Below are 17,101 nucleotides of genomic sequence, written 5' to 3' on the forward strand. Positions count from 1 at the left end.
ACGCGCGTGTTGAGCAGAGAAGCCCCAAACACCGAAAAATGTTGCGCATCTAAGCTTTGGCCACGGTTTTTAAACGAGGGCGTAGGGGGACGTAGCTGCCATCCCGCAAAGTCGCCTTCCGTTAGGAGAAGTACGAACTCGATTCGTCGAAGAATTTCTGCTTTTGCAACCACGAGCTGCTGAACTGCGGGGAAATGAAACAAACGAAGAAAACATTTGGCGAAGAGAACGAGGTTCATCTTCGTGACGTGATAACGAGACACGTTTTGAGCATTTTGAGACGGAGAATCGCGTGCACTACAGCTGCTCCGGTAATTTTATTCATTTCTTCTTTCTTTCAAAAAACTTCCAAAAAGCGATTCTGACGAGCGAAACGCCTCGAACCCGCGCTGCAATCCTGTAAATAAGGCGTGGAACGAGCGGACCGTTCTCGTGAAAGCTCGCAACGTGCGCGTACGAATGATAGGACGTCGGTCATGCGCGCACGTTTTGGTGCTTCTTATAACGCGTCTCCGGGCGAATAAAAGCAAATGAAGTTTTCTTCTGCGCGCGCCATTACGGATTCGCGTGAAGCAACATGAACGCGCCTAGAACGGCAGATTCGTCTAACCTCCGACCTCTGTTTCACCCTCACTGCGCCTCTCCGAAGAGAAAGCGGTGACAGAGCGTGGGCAGCAGACACGAACGCTTGCCGGGGCCCTTGAAAATAAGGGCCACTCAATAAGCGCAAGAAGAATTCTTGCGCTTATATGTGTCCTCGGATCACTCCTTCCCTCGACAAGGTTTCGTCGTCAAAAGGACTGCTCCAAGGAACGCGCTTCTGCAAACTGGCTTCCACCACCCCCCCGGAACACAGCACTGGAAACTTCCCCTCGTCCCGAAAAGGAGTGTCGAAGAAAGAGCACTTACCCTCCGCAGATCCAGGAATGTCGCCGACGAGGAACGCTCTGTGGTATGACGAGGAAGCCCAAACCTCCGCCGGTGCCTTCCTGCTCGTCGTCCTCCTCGCTCTCCTCGAGATGGTCGGGCAGGTGGATGCACGGGGGTTTGGTGACGCTGTGGTGAGGGCCGCTTTCTTCCATGGGAGGAAGGAGTGGTGCTTTGGGGATCGGAGTTCAGTTAAGGGTCGGCATCCACGTGAATTCCTCCACGCTGTCTGTTCGCCGGGGGCACACACTCTCGTCGTAATGATCCTACTGTCCGCTTCCACAGTTTTTCGCTGCCCCCCGACCGTAAGCCTGGATTGGGGGCCGTGATACGAGGGAAGACCTTCGAAGCTGGAGCTTCATCATCCGACGCATCCGCGACCCACGAGTGCCGAGCGTGCTCTGACGGAGGAGAAACTCTCTCAAGTTCTGCCGCAATCGATCCGCTGGGTGGAGCCACGCCTGTGCCAGGTCGCAGGTGGCGGCCGACGTACACTGCGGGAACATGTGCACGTTGCCTGTCGGGGGCCCTCTCCTCGGCAAGTCAGAGGTCGCTCTTCTCCCGAATTCTGCGCTCGCGTTGACTGCTTCCCCTCTCTTTCCCTCCACCGGAAGAGGGAGCCCACTTTTCCGATGGGGGGGGGTTAGCGAGTGACTCACGGAAATCAATAGGGCGCCCGCACAGACGGCTCTACATTGCCACATTATTCTGTCTGCGACCTGCCGTTCTTCTGATGCAACCCCCCCTCCTTCCCCTCCCACGCTCGAGACAGTTCTGATGAATACGGCGCCGTTGATAACTCTCCCCCCCCACGAATGGAAGTGAGGGAAGAGCGGTGCTCTTCGGATGTAGAGGGGGCTGTGCACGCTCAGCGAGAAGGGAGTTTTAGCATTTCCCCCCACTTGTGCATAAACTTGAGGGGCCGAGAGCGGTCCTTCCGTCGTTTTCGGTGACCTCAGGTATGAATGAGCTACCTTTAACCCTTCATTAACCCGCCTTAAACGGAAAGAGGTTCGCTTCCCGTGCGGAAAGACACCTTTCGCACCGTCCTGGGGGACTTCACTCCAGAAAACACCCCTCTACGGCCGTCGCCCGTTTTCGCTAAACTGCGGGGCTGATCCGTGCAATTACACCGAGGGTGCATTCTTCGTCGTAATTAAACCTTCGCAGATTAAACTCGGGGTCATCTCCGCTGCTCCCGTCTTGCGCGGATCCTCGGGTCAACCCGACAGCTGCACTTTCCGACACAAACGTCGATTCTTTCGAGTCGGATTGCGTGCACGCCATTCATTTCGCTCGACCTGTCGGCCAACCCCCGCAATTACTGGTCCCTCCGCCTAATTGCGGCTTGTGTTGTGCACTGTCTCGAGACAGAGATGAACTGGCAGTGCCCGCACCTTCCGCATCAGTCTTTCACAGGGCCTCGATTTTTTTTTTTTTTTTTGTATATAAACGCGATACAATTGGTAAAACCGGTAAAAGCGCATGCGCAACAGATCAGAACACGTTGCGCCGTTTTTCTTTTTTTTTTTTAAAGCACAAATTTTAAAAATTGTTTGTCCGGCGGAAGAGAAAAAGAAAATATAAAAAAAAATCGAAGAAACTGCGATTGTTCGTGCGCGCGTGTACTTTCGCCTGTGCGAGATTCTTTACGGCTAAAGCGGTCTGAAACGCAAGTAATAAAACGGGAAATCGCGTAACAGAAGACGGGGTTGGCGAAGGTCAGATGGCGGACAAAGTTCTTTCTGTTTTGACGCGTTTTCCGGTGGGGTCGAATCGAGGGGTTGCGGTGCGGACTCTCCTTCGGAATTCTCCCGAGCCGAGTGCGCTTCTGTTGACGAAAGCGTCGCTTTTAAATACCTCGGCTGCAACTGTTGCGCACGCGCATCAAAATGACCTTTCCCCGCAGAATGTCAGAGTGCCGTTCGTACGGCTGGCGCGGTGTACGGGCAACGGTGCATTCTATCATCGTCACACACTACACGTTATCCTCGTTCCTAGAAAATTGGGCTCCATTTTCGCAGTCACCGATATTTTGGAAAAAAAAAAAAAAAAAAAACATTTAAAAGCAAAAAGAAATAAAAAAAAGATTTATTTTTATTAAAGTAATCGTGAATGCTATCTTTTCACTGTCGTTAATTAATCAGGGTTTTTTTTTCTCTCTAATTTATCATTTGGGGAGGCATTGTCTCGTGTCCAAAGAACACGTGCGAATTCGAAGAGGGGAAGTACCGCAGTGGCGAACCAGGTTTTGTTTGGAGCCCGAAACCTGTTTCGAATGCGCGAGAGGAACAGCTGATCGCGCATTTCGTTGGTCGTTAATAACAGTTGTCGTAAAACCCGACTTTGTTATTTGGGTGTTTGTTATTATTTTGTGGATTGTTCAGTTTGGTGAAGAGGGTCGAGGAAGGTCTGAACTTTGATTCAGCCACAGGCAGTGAGTGAGACGACTTTCATCCGAGTACGATAAAAGACCTTCTTGGTCTCCGCGAGATCGTTGAAAAGAAGAGGACCTAACGACGATCCCCGAGGAACTCCTGTACGGGAGGATAACTACCAAGCATTTTCATTATCTGAGAGTAACGGAATCACACCGCATAACGAATGTAACGAAGAGTGGACTCTGCGAAGGCAGCGGCTGAAGGGTTTCGATGTTATGACGAACTGCGCGAAACGCTCTAGACACGTCCGTAAAAAGCACGTGGACCCAGTTGCGATGGAAGTAAATTACGAGTGCAATTTTGTGTCCAAGGACCCTCGGGGACAAAAGCCATGTCCACCTTGAGTCGATATTCGTTTGAAGTAAGCGGAAAGCATAATTTCAACGATTGTCTCCAGTACTGAGTACGAGGTCCAAGCCCCTTTTATGTACTAGCATCACGTGAGTCCTTTGCTGGTGGTAACAGCCACCAGAAGCAACTTATTTTAAAGATTTAAAATGTTTGTAGAATGATGTTTGTTAAAATGTTTGTAGAATGATGTGTGGCCCTTTACAGCAATTTAGCGGTGGATGGCAGACTGAAGCACAACACTGTTGATCTTTTTAATAAATTTACATTTATATTTATATTTATTTACATTTATATTTATTTACATTTATATTTACCATAAAGCCGTTGCGGCATTGCAAACCGCAGAAAAAAAAAAGAAAAAAGAAAACCGGATTTGAAATAATCTGCAAATAAAGAGAGACCTTTTTGATGTTTAACCGAGCGAACGTGCTTCCGAAAAGGGCGAAGGGCATTCATTACCGTTGGATGTACTTTCTATTAACGATTCCCTACAATTTTTCTTTCGTTGCTTCACCCTTTCTGCAATTTCTTCGCGAAATGTTGACGGATGTTGTCTTTCGGTAGAAGTCGATTGGAACGTGGAAATTTGTGACGCAAATTCTCTTTTAATCTCTTTTCATTCCGGTGTTGAACCACCCGGATATTTGTACTCTATCAGGTGTGTTAGGGGAAATGAACTCGTGGAGAATGAAAGTTGTCGGACTGGAGTGGTCAACGGGGAAGGGGGGCATTCAGATCGCTACAATTAGAGCAGGACTCGTCAACGCCCACTGGGAAACAGAGAGATCCACTCTCGGTCTCACAGAGGGCGATTGACCTGGGTAAAATCTGCCACCAGCAGCATTACATGCAGATGCCAGAGGGCAATGGGGACACACAACAGTTATTGACTCGCCAGTGCACCACCACCACAAGGAAATAACTTTGCCACAACAGTGCTTTCCAATGAAGCCGTTACTGGTCCCTTCCCTTGGCATCTATTTCACCAGAGACGCCTGGCGGTGAGCATTAAGACAGCGAAGGATTGAAAAGATTGCAGAGATACCACGGCAACAACCAGTGATGGACTGCCTCAATCCTTTGCACATATTTCTCGATGTTCTTGCACATTTTTTCATAAAATTAATATCGTTCTTAATTTGGGACACTTCGGTATTGTGCAACTTTCCGGTAAATAAATAACAAAAATCTTGGTAAAAGTAACCCCCCCCCCCGAGAGATGTCCCTGCCTTAACCTTGGAATATAAATATCACATCTTCCCCACCTTCCTGCTGTCCATGAGGTGGCCCTTTAGGCAGAGAAATAAACAGCTTTAATAAACAAATCTCGTGGAAAAGTACCCCCTCTTCGGAGTAGCATTTCTCTTCCCCCCCCAAAAAAAAACAAGAAAAAAACAAATGAAATCGCGCTTCTCAGAGATGCCGTGGCTGTAATCGGGCAAAAGAAAAGAAAGGAAAAGTTTCGCTTTTTTGTCAATCGAGACACACGCGCTGTTGCCGCTAAAAGCGAAGTGCGAGGACGCATTTCTCCTCGTGATTTATTTTCCGCTTCTTCGGTGCCTGTTAATGAACGCGCTTCTTTTCTTTCTTTCTTTTTCCTTCTTCTAATTCGCACGAGACATTGCCGCAGCACCAATCTTGCGGAACTCGCCCGTGTGCGGGGAAGACATTCGTCGCTCGAAGAAAATCTCTGGAAACGTTAAGTGGGTGCGCGAGAGTGTCGCTGCTTCTCTAAACAAGCGATGATTGATGACCCGAAGGCCTGTTGCTTAATCGCATTACGGGGTTCGAGGAACAGCGCTGCGACATCGATACGGGGGGGGGAGGGGGAAGAGGAAGAAAGAAAAAGAGAAACGCAATTCGTAACGAATTAATGGCGCCCTCTGCAGGCGCTGGCGTCGCCAAATTGCGCGGTCGAATATGCTCTTCGATGAGGCAAACCCGCCCCTCCACCTCCCCCACCATATTTTTTATTATTATTTTATTATTCCTGTTTGTTGTTCCGCTCACGAGCAATCCCCTGGACAGCCGTATTCAGAGGTTAAGACAGGGATATGTGTCCGGCTGTTACATGGACCACATGTATGCTTAATCTTAAATGGTACAGACCTCACAGTGTTTATTATTTTACGTATTTTAAAGTTGTGCAATACCGAAGTGTGGCTTACTTTCCTCGCGACAGGGAATCAAACCTGTTGGACTCGCAAGAGGAGTATAAGGAGTTGACAAAATTCGCCCAGGGACTGTTCACCCGAAGGAGGACACTTAATGCTATCTACAGGGATCAAGAACAGGCACCACGACTAAACTAACCATCCTTGGACTCAACGAAACTGCTTCTCACCCAGATACAACACCTTCCTTTGGGACTCTATAGAATTTTTTTTTTTTTTTTTTTTTTAAGCCACGCTCCCTTGCGTGGCCCTTTGCCTCCACTCCCCGGGCGGGAGGGGGAGGTGACTTCTGGTCTCCTCTATCAGGTGTGTTAGGAGAAACCTCCTAACAACCTAAGAGAGGGGAAACCGCCCCTCTCTTCCCTCTGGTGGGGCATGGGCCTGCTCCACTGATTTGGGGGTCATCTTCTCTATGGACCCCTTATTTCTGTCTTTTCCCCCCAGTCTTCAGTCTCCCCACCCCTCTCTCTTTTAATTATAATTACTAGTGTCTGAACCATTGTTAAATTGCATGAGCCCTACACCCAAAAACTTAACAACATATATTTGCATAAATAGTACTTCTTATGGCTGACCCATAACTATAACTTTTTTTTAATTATTATTATTTTTATTTTATTTATTTATTTTTTATTTATTTTATTTATTTATTTATTTTATTTATTTATTTTTTATTTATTTTTTATTTTTTTTATTTATTTTATTTTTTTAAGGTCCTTGCCACTGAAATCTCAGGAAATTAGGTGGCAGGACCTGCCAGAGTAAATAACTATAATAGTGGTGTACCTGGTCTGCCTCCACGAGGCAGAGTGTGGACAACGCTGGGTCCCATTAGGGGCCCAGCTGCTAAATGACCAGATGAACAACGGTACACGACACTACACATGTACAAAATCCATACACTTTTAAACCTCTGGCATTGACAGTATTCTGTTTCACACCCACAATGTATAGCACGCGGAGATGGGGGAAACCCGTGGTGCCGTTTGACACTAAACACACTCTACACTCTACCGAAGTGTGGCTAACTTGCACCTGTGGTGAGCCTGAAACATGGCATCATATAATGCACGACTGTGAGTGCTATGAGGAACACAGAAGCCTGCTAATAACTAAAATACAGTACGTACCAAAAAATAAAGAACACCATCTCTTGGACACAGAAGACGACTACGCGGCTTTCAGCCAATTTGCACGAGAAGTTTTCGACCGAAGAAGAACGGAAATTGCCATCCACAATGAATGAAAGTAAATTACATACTCGAAGAAAATCGACCACCCCACAAGACTGCAAAGAGCAACAGGAAATCAAAATGAGCGTGGAAGAAGACAACCCCGACCAAAGTGAGGCCACAAACGGATCAAAGGACCCAACAGGACCCTACAAAGATCGAGTAAATAGCAAACCTGGTCAGACACAGCCACAGGAACTACCCGACGAAGATGAGTACATGCAAACAAACCAAGTGACAAAAAACCCGGACTGGACATAAATGCAGGAACTACTTGCAGACGCCATATGGCAGTCTGAATAGGACTCCCGAGTCCTATTCACCTTTAATTCCCAATCTCCAGGCAGGGGGGGAGACGGTTTCCTGTTTCCCCCTGCCACTCCCCGCTTCTCTACCTCCGGTGGGGCATGGGCCTGCCACATTGCTTTTGGGGACACCTACTCTATTGTCCCCATACTTCTGGCTTTTCCCCCCCAGTCTTTAGTCTCCCTCCCCTACTCTGTCTATACACCAGCGCATGTCCCACGGGCGCCTCCGTAGCCAGGTGGGAAGAAGCAGCAGTGCGTAGCACACGCTTTTTGATTAGACCCGGGTTCGATCCCGTCACCACGAAATACAGAGGATGCGGAAAGATCAGGGAATGACCATCGCATATCCCGGAGCAATATGGCCTTAGCTGCTAATGCTCCTAAAAAAAAAACAAATAACAAATAGCATGTCCCACACAATGTTAAAAATTAAAATATATCCAAATTCAAACAGCGCGCGCAAAACTCTTTCCGCTTAAACCTTTTTCAGCGATTATTTTATTATTTTATTTTTTTATTTTTTTTTTTAAAGGCCCTAGCCACTGAAATCTCAGGAAACTAGGTGGCAGGGCCTGCCAGAATAAAATATCAACTACTGGGTACCTGGTCTGTATCCACGAGGCTAAGTGTGGACAACGTTGGGCCCCAGCAGGGGTCTAGCGACTAAATGGCAGAAGAACAACGATACAGAACACTACACTTACAAAATCCATACACATTTAAATCCTAGCCTTTACAGTGAACTGTTACACCTACAATGAAAGCAACGCGGAGTTGGGGGAAACCTCCGGTGCCGCTAGACACGAATACACTTTACACTTTTTTACCGAAGTGTGGCAACCTCTATCGAGTAATCCAAAGCTACCTCTCCAGTGGACTCATCATGGTGAATGCTCCATATAAAATACTCACCAGAAAAATCAGCACAGGCTGTCCACAAGGCTCGGTTTTAGGACCTACGTTATGGAACATCGTTTTGGATGAATTCCTAAATACCTATAACAGCTGCAAGGTGATGTGTAATAGAGCCACAGAAAAGGTTCGACAGGCAAAGGCAGTTTATGAGAAATCACTAGCAAACAGAGCAAAGAGGGGGGATAAAGATTTCTTCACATATATAAATGCCAAGAAGAGCAGGACAAACCAGATCGGACCTTTACGTAAGGGAAAGGGGATAGTAATAAATACACCAGCTGCCTTTGCCTTTGCAGATGAACTCAACAGTTATTTTGCATCGATATTTACAAATGAAAAGCCTTTTGTGGCAAAGGGAAATTGTGGGAGCGAAGTTGAAAAATATGTAATTAATGATATTGAAATTTCGCAAGATTATTTAATGAAAAAACTTTCGAGCCTACAGACCAGTAAGGCTCCTGGAGTTGATGGAATATACCCTATAATCTTAAGAGAGGCGGCAAGCGAGTGCATTGCACCATTGAGGCTAATTATGCGAGCATCACTAGACTCTGGGGAGATTCCCTTGGATTGGAAAAGTGCAAATGTATCTCCCATACATAAGGGTGGCTCTAAAAGTGAAGTGGGAAATTATCGACCTGTCAGTCTGACTTCAGTAGTAGGGAAAATCATGGAGGCAATGATCAAGGGTGGAATTCAGGATCATTTCGATCGAATTGAAATTCTCAAGGATACTCAGCATGGTTTTGTAAAGGGAAAATCATGTTTAACAAATCTGGTTCGCTATTTCGAAAGGGTCACTCACGAGCTGGATTTATTCGACATTGTTTATTTAGATTTCAGCAAAGCTTTTGACTCAGTCCCACATGAGCGGTTGCTTTATAAGCTGGAACAGGTTGGAATTACTGGGAAAATCCTTAGATGGATAGAAGGATGGCTTCAGGGCAGGAGGCAGAGGGTTGTGATAAATGGCTATTCCTCGGATTCGGTTGATGTAAGAAGTGCGGTTCCCCAAGGATCAGTATTAGGACCACTGTTGTTTTTAATTTTCATAAACGACATTGATGAAGGGATAGAGGGCGTGATGTCTAAATTTGCAGATGATGTTAAAATTGGTAGAGTAGTTAATGATCACTGTCAAGCTGAGCTTCTTCAGAGAGTCCTAGATAGACTTCAGGAATGGTCAGAAAAATGGCAGCTGTGCTTTAATCCAACAAAGTGTAAGGTATTACACCTGGGAAACAGTAATCCCAAAATAACTTATTCACTTGGTGGAGTTCAACTAAACCCAGTAGGGACTTGGAGGAAAGCGACTTGGGTGTTACGAAACGGTCAGACATGAAATTCTCTGAGCATTGTAAACAGGTTGCAAGGAAGGCCCATGGTGTCCTATCGATGATCTATCGAACTTTTGCAAGTAGAGATAGGGACGTGATAATCCCATTATATAAGGCTTATGTTAGACCACACTTGGAATACTGTGTTCAAGTATTGAGACCGCACCTAAAGAAAGACATCGAGCTTCTTGAAAGGGTGTTAAAAGAAGGGTAACTCGCCTGGTGAGATCGGCAAAAGGGCGTTCTTAGGAAGAAAGACTTCGAATATGTGGGTTGCAGAGTTTGGAAACTAGACACCTTAGAGGAGATTTGATTGAGGTGTTTAAGGCTCTGAGAGGCATCAGTAAAATGAATGAGGACGAAATTTTCAAGATTATAAATGATGCTAGAACTCGGGGACATAAATTCAAGTTACGGGGGGGGAAATGTTTATATTGGACTGCAGGAAGTTTTATTTTATAAATTACTGGAATAAGTTGCCTTCATGGGTGGTAGAGGCCGATAGTTTGGGGAAATTCAAAGGTCATCTGGATAGTACTTTCGGGTAAGGGAAGCGCATTCGATGATAGGTTTAATTTCCTTTTTATTTATTTATTATTTTATTTTATTTATTTATTTATTATTTTATTTTTTTTATTTATTAATTAATATTATTTATTTATTTATTTTATTTATTTATTTATTTTTTGTTTTTATAATTGTTTTGTTCGGATTTTTTTTTGGCTGGTGCAGCATAAGCCATAGGCTTTCTTGCACCATGCGGCCGTTACTAATACTAATACTAATACTAATATTGGAGAGGCGTCTTCACAAGCCTTTGCAGACAACCTCATCCTGATGATAGAGGCAAACACAAAAGAATCCAGCTGGAAAGAGAGGCAAACAGCAGAATCCAGCTGGAAAGAGAGGCAAATCATGCCCTTAAAATCCTACAAGAGTGGACCAATATCCACTTTCTTAGGATCTCTGCAACCAAAACGGACTCCATTCTCCTCAAGGGTGCCCTAGATTACAGGAGACCCCCACAGATTAAGATTGATGGTATCACAATACGACTGTCCAAGGAACTTAGTAATACTGGACCCCACTCTCTCCTTCCAGACACCCTTGAAATACATCGGTAAGAAGATACGGGGCTATACAGCCCTTGTTACCAGAGTCGTAAAAAGGGACTGGGGATTGAAAAAGAAGACCCTCAAGCTGTTTCACAAAGCCTAGCAAACCAAATGGGTTTGCCAGGCTTTCACAAAAACCTGGCAAATCAGATGGGAGAATTCCCCAAAGGCAGAAGTCACCAAACGATTCTTCCCCAACGTTGGAAAACTCTATCCAATGGCTCCAGCATGGTTCACGCCGGGACTCCACGCGACCTTCCTGCTAACAGGACATGGTGCCTTTAAGGCTAAACTTACAGCCCTGGGCATTACAGATGACCCTACTTGCTGCTGTGGAGAGCTGGAGAGCTGGCACCACCTCATGCATGAATGCCAGCTTTATGATGACCTCCGCTGCCAACTCATCACTCGGATCACTTTTTTGCCCAGAGATAGAGGACAACACCTCCTGAATGGGAGGCAGGAATATATTGCCTTCTCAAAGTTCGCTGAAGCCCTGTACAGAAGAAGACGGGACCTGAATGCACATTAGCCACATAATGGCAAGAAGCCAAAATGTGCATAACACCAAAGATGGACTACTAAGCAACCATGAAGATAGACAAAAAATCTGAATGAAGGACGAATAGCAGCTGTTCTGGCGGCCTGAGCCAAGCACTAGCCTGGCTCTCCTTTAATATCCCTTCCTGGCAGGAGGACGAGATGACCAGTCTCCTCGCCCCCTGCTACCCCACCTTTCCTTCTGGTGAGGCATGGGCATGCCTCACTGACCACCTGGGGGAATCTCTTCTGTGTCCCCCATATTTGTGCCTTTTCCCCCCAACCTTCTTCCTCCCCTCCCCCACTCTATCTATACACAACGCGAGCGCCCTACACACTAAATTTAATCTAGCCCAAAAATAATCTTCGCCCAGTCTCGGCCTAATTATCCTACGCACTGCCCTTCTCCTGCCATATGAATGCATGCACACGTGCTGTATGCAAACATCCAAAGTAATTAAGATTGCATGGATGCGTATCTATTATGTATATGTGCATATATGTGTATGTGTACATAAATGTTTTATTTTTATTTTTTTAATTTAGGTCCTAGCCGCCGAAATCTCAGGAAATTAAGCGGCAGGACCTGCCAGAGTAAATCTTAGTCTACTGGTGTTTCCTGGTCTGCCTCCACGGGGCGAAGGTGGGGCAACGCTGGGCTCCAACAGGGGTCCAGCGGCTAAATGACTAGATGAACAACGGTACACGACATTACACAGGTACAATACCCACACACTTTTAAACCTCTGGCATTCCCAGGAAACTGGTACACCGACAAAGAAAGCAACGCGGAGATGGGGGAAACCCTTTGTGTCGCATGACAACAATATACCTTACACCTTACCGAAGTGTCCTCTACTACAAAGCTCTCTTCTTCTTCCCTGCCATCACATATGGCTCCCCTGTCTGGTACGTGAGGGTAGGACTAGAAGTGAATAAACGGATCCTCGAGACCATTCAGAGGACCATCCTCCTTACCATGACGAGAGCGACTAGCACGGCTGCCCTCCAAATCCTGGCAGGGGTTCTCCCCTTGGACCTCGAGGCTAGCCGCTGCGGTCTACTCTACCATCTTGCCAGAAACACATCGGCTACAATGAATGACCTCACCATTGACATCACTAATGACCGTAACTGTGAGAAGAGAAGAATCACTGATCACCTCGTCCAGATTTGGCAGAGGAGATGGAGCGACACAGAAAAAGGTGCAGTGACCAGAAGATTCCTCCCCACTGTCACCAAGCTGTACCCTAAGGCGGCAGCGTGGTTTCACCCTGGTCAAAATACCACCTTGCTCCTTACACGACACGGCTCATTAAAAGCTAAACTTCACCAACCTGGCATCACAGATAACGCGGACTGTCCCTGTGGCAACCCGGAGTCCTGGAGACCCTTAATGTTTGAGTGCGATTTGTATGACGACCTACGATTACGCCTAATAACGGCAATCCAATATATCCAAGACAAGCAAGAACCCAGACTGTTAGACACTCAAGAGAACTACAAGGCACTCAGTCAATATGATCAGGATCTATTTTCCAGAAGGAAATCAGTGATAATTAATAAATAATAATAAATTTTTTATTGCAACTACAGCAAGCCCATCACAGCACTAGGCTAGGGGCATAAATTCAGTACAAAGGAGACAAATATAAAAAAAAAATACATAGGATATTCTATATATACATTAACAACTAGATAGTATGAATCAGAGCTGTAATACTCAATGCGTTCTCCGTTGGTATTAATATTTGTAAAATAATAAGAGGAGTTTACCTCAAAATAGTACGTAGAACACTTCCGTATGATACTCTCCAGAAATTAAAACGAAAAAAATCGGCAACTTACATTAGAGTTAAATATAAATAATTAAAAACCAATTTAACACAATTCAAATAAATTTAAAACAATTAAAAATCATTGTTTCTTAGGTAGTTTTCGAGGTGGTAAATTATAATTGTTTTTGATTTTTAATTGTTTTAAATTGATTTGAATTGTGTTAAATTGGTTTTTACTTATTTATTTACTCTAATGTAAGTTGTCGATTTTTTCCTTTTAATTTCTAGAGAGTATCATAAGGAAGGGTTCTACGTACTATATTGAGGTAAACTCCTCTTATTATTTTACAAATACTGTACATTAACAATAAATATGAATTATAATAATCAAAAATATAAATTGCAGAATATCACATTTTGCTCTTGGATGTAGTTAGCAATACACCAAAGGCAACCCGACTAGAAGAACTGCAGAACTCAAACAAGTACGCGATATACAAAAAACTCATCATACCACAGAAAGACAAGACTTGAGGGTGATTTGGATGGCCTACAGGCTCCCTTATGCGGCTTTGCTGTTTTTTGTTTATTAATTTATTTTTTATTTTTTTCTTATTTCCCGGGAAGTGGAGAGGAGAGTATTTGCTCTTCTCCCTTCCCCATATTTTTACTCTAGTGGGGCATGCTCCACTGAAAATGAGCGGTCACCGTCCTATCCGACCCCTCTTCTTCCAATTTCATCCCCTAGTCCTTCTGGTGGTCTGTCATAACTGCAAGTTTGTAGGTGTGTCCGTTAGCTTCTGGCGTCTGTACATATGCTGCTCGCAGAATTTGTCCAGGTCGATGGCTAGATTGTTGATCAAATCTACGTGTTTCCTGGTAACATGCGTCTCAAGCCTTTCAGGTTGTTCAAACTGATCCTGAATGGGAGTCTCCGACAGCATTCGCTGTCGGAGATTTAATAAATTAAAAAAATATTCAATTTTTTAATTTTTTAATTTTTTTTATGAAATACGGCAGACGAAAAAACATTTTTGAAATCGGAGCTGAGATGTGGCGATTTTTAATACATAAACGCGACACGGGTGCGAGTTACACCGTGGCCGCGCTGTAGGCGAACTGATTGCGTCATGCATCGCTGCTACGTACGGTGCCACCTCCCTCATGCCTGGTACAATGCTGGGTGTGGGGAGGTCGAAGAATCGTTTCGTGTCGCATTTTAGTTGCGTTTTTTTTGTCAACTCGCGGACGCAAAATACACCCATCTGAAAACTGCCGGGGGCGCACCTGAAGATATTTTATCACAAAAAGACAAGTTTCCGTCGGGATGCTGCTCCCGTTCTGCAGTCTTCGCACCCGTTTCATGCCCTCTTTCGCCGGTCGTGTTCTCGATGAACTGAATGGGCTTTTTCTGGAAATGATGATCCAGCAAAACCTGAGGCAGTCGCCTATGGAAATCAGATAGTACTGTTCGAGCTCCAGGATTATTTAGGACGTCTACGACTTATGTATGTATGAGGATGTACTTGTTTTGGGTGGCCCCTAGACGTTTAGTCGAACTGCACCTTGGAAAATCTGTGTTGAGAAAGAGATAGAAAGAAAGAAAGAGAGAGAGAGAGAGTAACTATGTCTACACTCCACAGCGATCAACACCCGCTCAATAGAGCCCATTTCTAAGTATGAGGAGTTGTGCCTGCTTCTATCATTCCAGTGCTGCTGCACCGTCCAGTGGATGGAGGACAATAGTAAAGGACAGCCGCCCTCAGGCTGCCCAACCCGACCGAAAAAATAAATAAATAAAAGAAATTAAATAATTACATAGAAAAAAAAATAATAATAATAAACAAAAAATAATAAAAAAAATCTACGTAAAAAAATAATAAACAACAAAAAAAATAGAAAAAGAATTCTATGTAAAAAAAAAAAAATTATATACAGTTAATACCATTTTATACATTCTATATTATTACTAATTTAAGAACACAACATTTAGTTTCTAAGTTAACAGTTGTAAGGTAGAAATATAATTTCATGAATACATCAGTCTACTGTCCACTTCTAGAATGGAAAAGAACTGGGCATCCAGAGGACCACACCCGGTACAAACATGAAAGAGCACGTTTCATGAAGGGGAAGAAACGGGCACACATGGATAGGGCTAAAGCAAAACTGAAAAAAGGCAAAAGAATTGTCAGCAAAAAAAGCCTCGCGCATAACATGACTGAGGCATCCTTTAAGGAATGGACCGAAGCCACTTTCGGAACACCCCTCAAGGTAAACCAAATTGACAGCGAAGCAAACAGTAACAGGATACAAGATGTAATCAAGAGGTTTAAGGAATCTATCAATAGTAATCGGATTTTCACTAACAATGAACATCTAAAGGAAATCAGTATCAGAAGAGAGAACTTAAAAAGTGCAATCAACAGCCTCCCAAATAAAGCAACAATTGGCCAGATATTGATTATCCCACTATTTATGATCAAAATCTGTAGCTGTTACATCATCGATGTTCTACTACACATATTCCAGAGAATTTTGATGGAGGAGAACTTCCCGAAACTGTGGAAAAGCTATTTTGTAAAACCTATCCCCAAAATAAAAAACCCAAAATAAAAAACCCAAAATCTGTAAAAGACTTCCGACCAATCGCTATCGGATGCTCATTGCAAAAAATCTTTGAAAAAACAATCCTGCACACCATCATCGAGCATTGCTTTAAGCACAGGCCACAATACCTGCACTCAGTACTTCCACAGAGATCGACCATCACCAACCTCATGAGGACACTGCTAAGGATCCAGCAAGCAACAGGTGGACGTAGTTTTTTTAGATGTGGCAGCCGCGTATGATAACATATCCATCCCAGCTCTCATAGTCATTCTGCGGGACTACTTTCTCATTACAGGAAATGTCCTCCATTTATTAAAGAGCACTCTTCGGCGCAGACAAGTTACGGTGACAAACAAAAAGATGTGCGCAACGTATGAGGTTGATAAAGGTGTCCCGCAAGGAGGAGTATTGTCTGCCAAACTTTTTGCCATAGCCCTCGAACCCTTCTTAGCCCAGAACAAGAAGCACTTCATCACATACGCCGATGATATAAAATTTTTTATTACCTTAGGAGATCAGAAATCAGCTGACTACCACAACCAAGTGGCTAATACTAAAATAAAAGAACTTCAAGAGTACCTAGATTGTATCGGGCTGCAGTTGAATGGAAAAAAGACGGCACATATGACTTTCACAAATAAAATAAAGCCAAACAAAATGGAAATACTTGTGAACGGCATCCTCGTCCAAAAGGCACAGTCACAAGTTGATCTTGGACTCAAGTGGGACGAAGGCCTGACCTTCCGCCCGCACTTCGCATACATCCGTAACAAAACATACGCGGCGTTTTGGGCAGCCAGGCAGTCAGCTCACCGGTATTAGAGACCCCGGTCTGATGAAGCAATACATCAACAGATCTGTTACTCCTATTCCCCTATACGCGGCACAAATCTGGTCTTCGGCTCCCGAATGCAGTATCAAAGTCTTTCTTGGACTCGAATACTGGCTCTTGAGATGGCTGAACAGAATTTCAGCTAATCCCCACTACCATCTCAAGAGTTATACTATACTCCAATTTAGAGGTCACACCCTGGAGACAAATAATCACGTCAAGAAACATAATGACCCTCGCTCAGCTTTTAAGGAAAGGGACGGCTGGATGCACCGAAAGCCCGAGAGTGGATAATAATACCCGGCGAAAAACCAAGACGAGTTGCAGATAAGGAACCGCAACTGAAAGCGGCATTCACGCAGTTGGATAGCCTCGGAAGATTCTTTCCAGCAAACACCATCCAGTTACTCCAACAAGAATCTGAACATCAATCCTGAAAAGCTCTGCAATTGCAAATCCTACAGAAAGGAAGTTCTCAGAAACTCTTACTCGCAAATACAGATGTAATTAAGGATACAGTTCCAGCACCTTGTTCGGC

The 17,101-nt window shown here is 44.5% G+C and overlaps 1 protein-coding gene across 1 annotated transcript in view; it reads right to left on the bottom strand.

Moving 5' to 3' along the window:
* The window catches only part of dnc (phosphodiesterase dunce), a 546,492-nt gene extending 545,159 nt beyond the window's left edge, over positions 1-1,333 (bottom strand). Inside the window, exon 1 of the mRNA XM_090374492.1 lies at positions 910-1,333. Coding sequence (XP_090230618.1) covers positions 910-1,082 — 173 coding nt within the window. The 5' untranslated portion in view covers positions 1,083-1,333. The remainder of the gene's footprint in view (positions 1-909) is intronic.
* Between the last annotated feature and the right edge of the window lie 15,768 nt (positions 1,334-17,101).

The sequence above is a fragment of the Mastigoproctus giganteus genome, chromosome 5, assembly GCF_048544385.1.
Source record: "Mastigoproctus giganteus isolate SK-2022 chromosome 5, ASM4854438v1, whole genome shotgun sequence".
NCBI lineage: Eukaryota > Metazoa > Arthropoda > Arachnida > Uropygi > Thelyphonidae > Mastigoproctus > Mastigoproctus giganteus.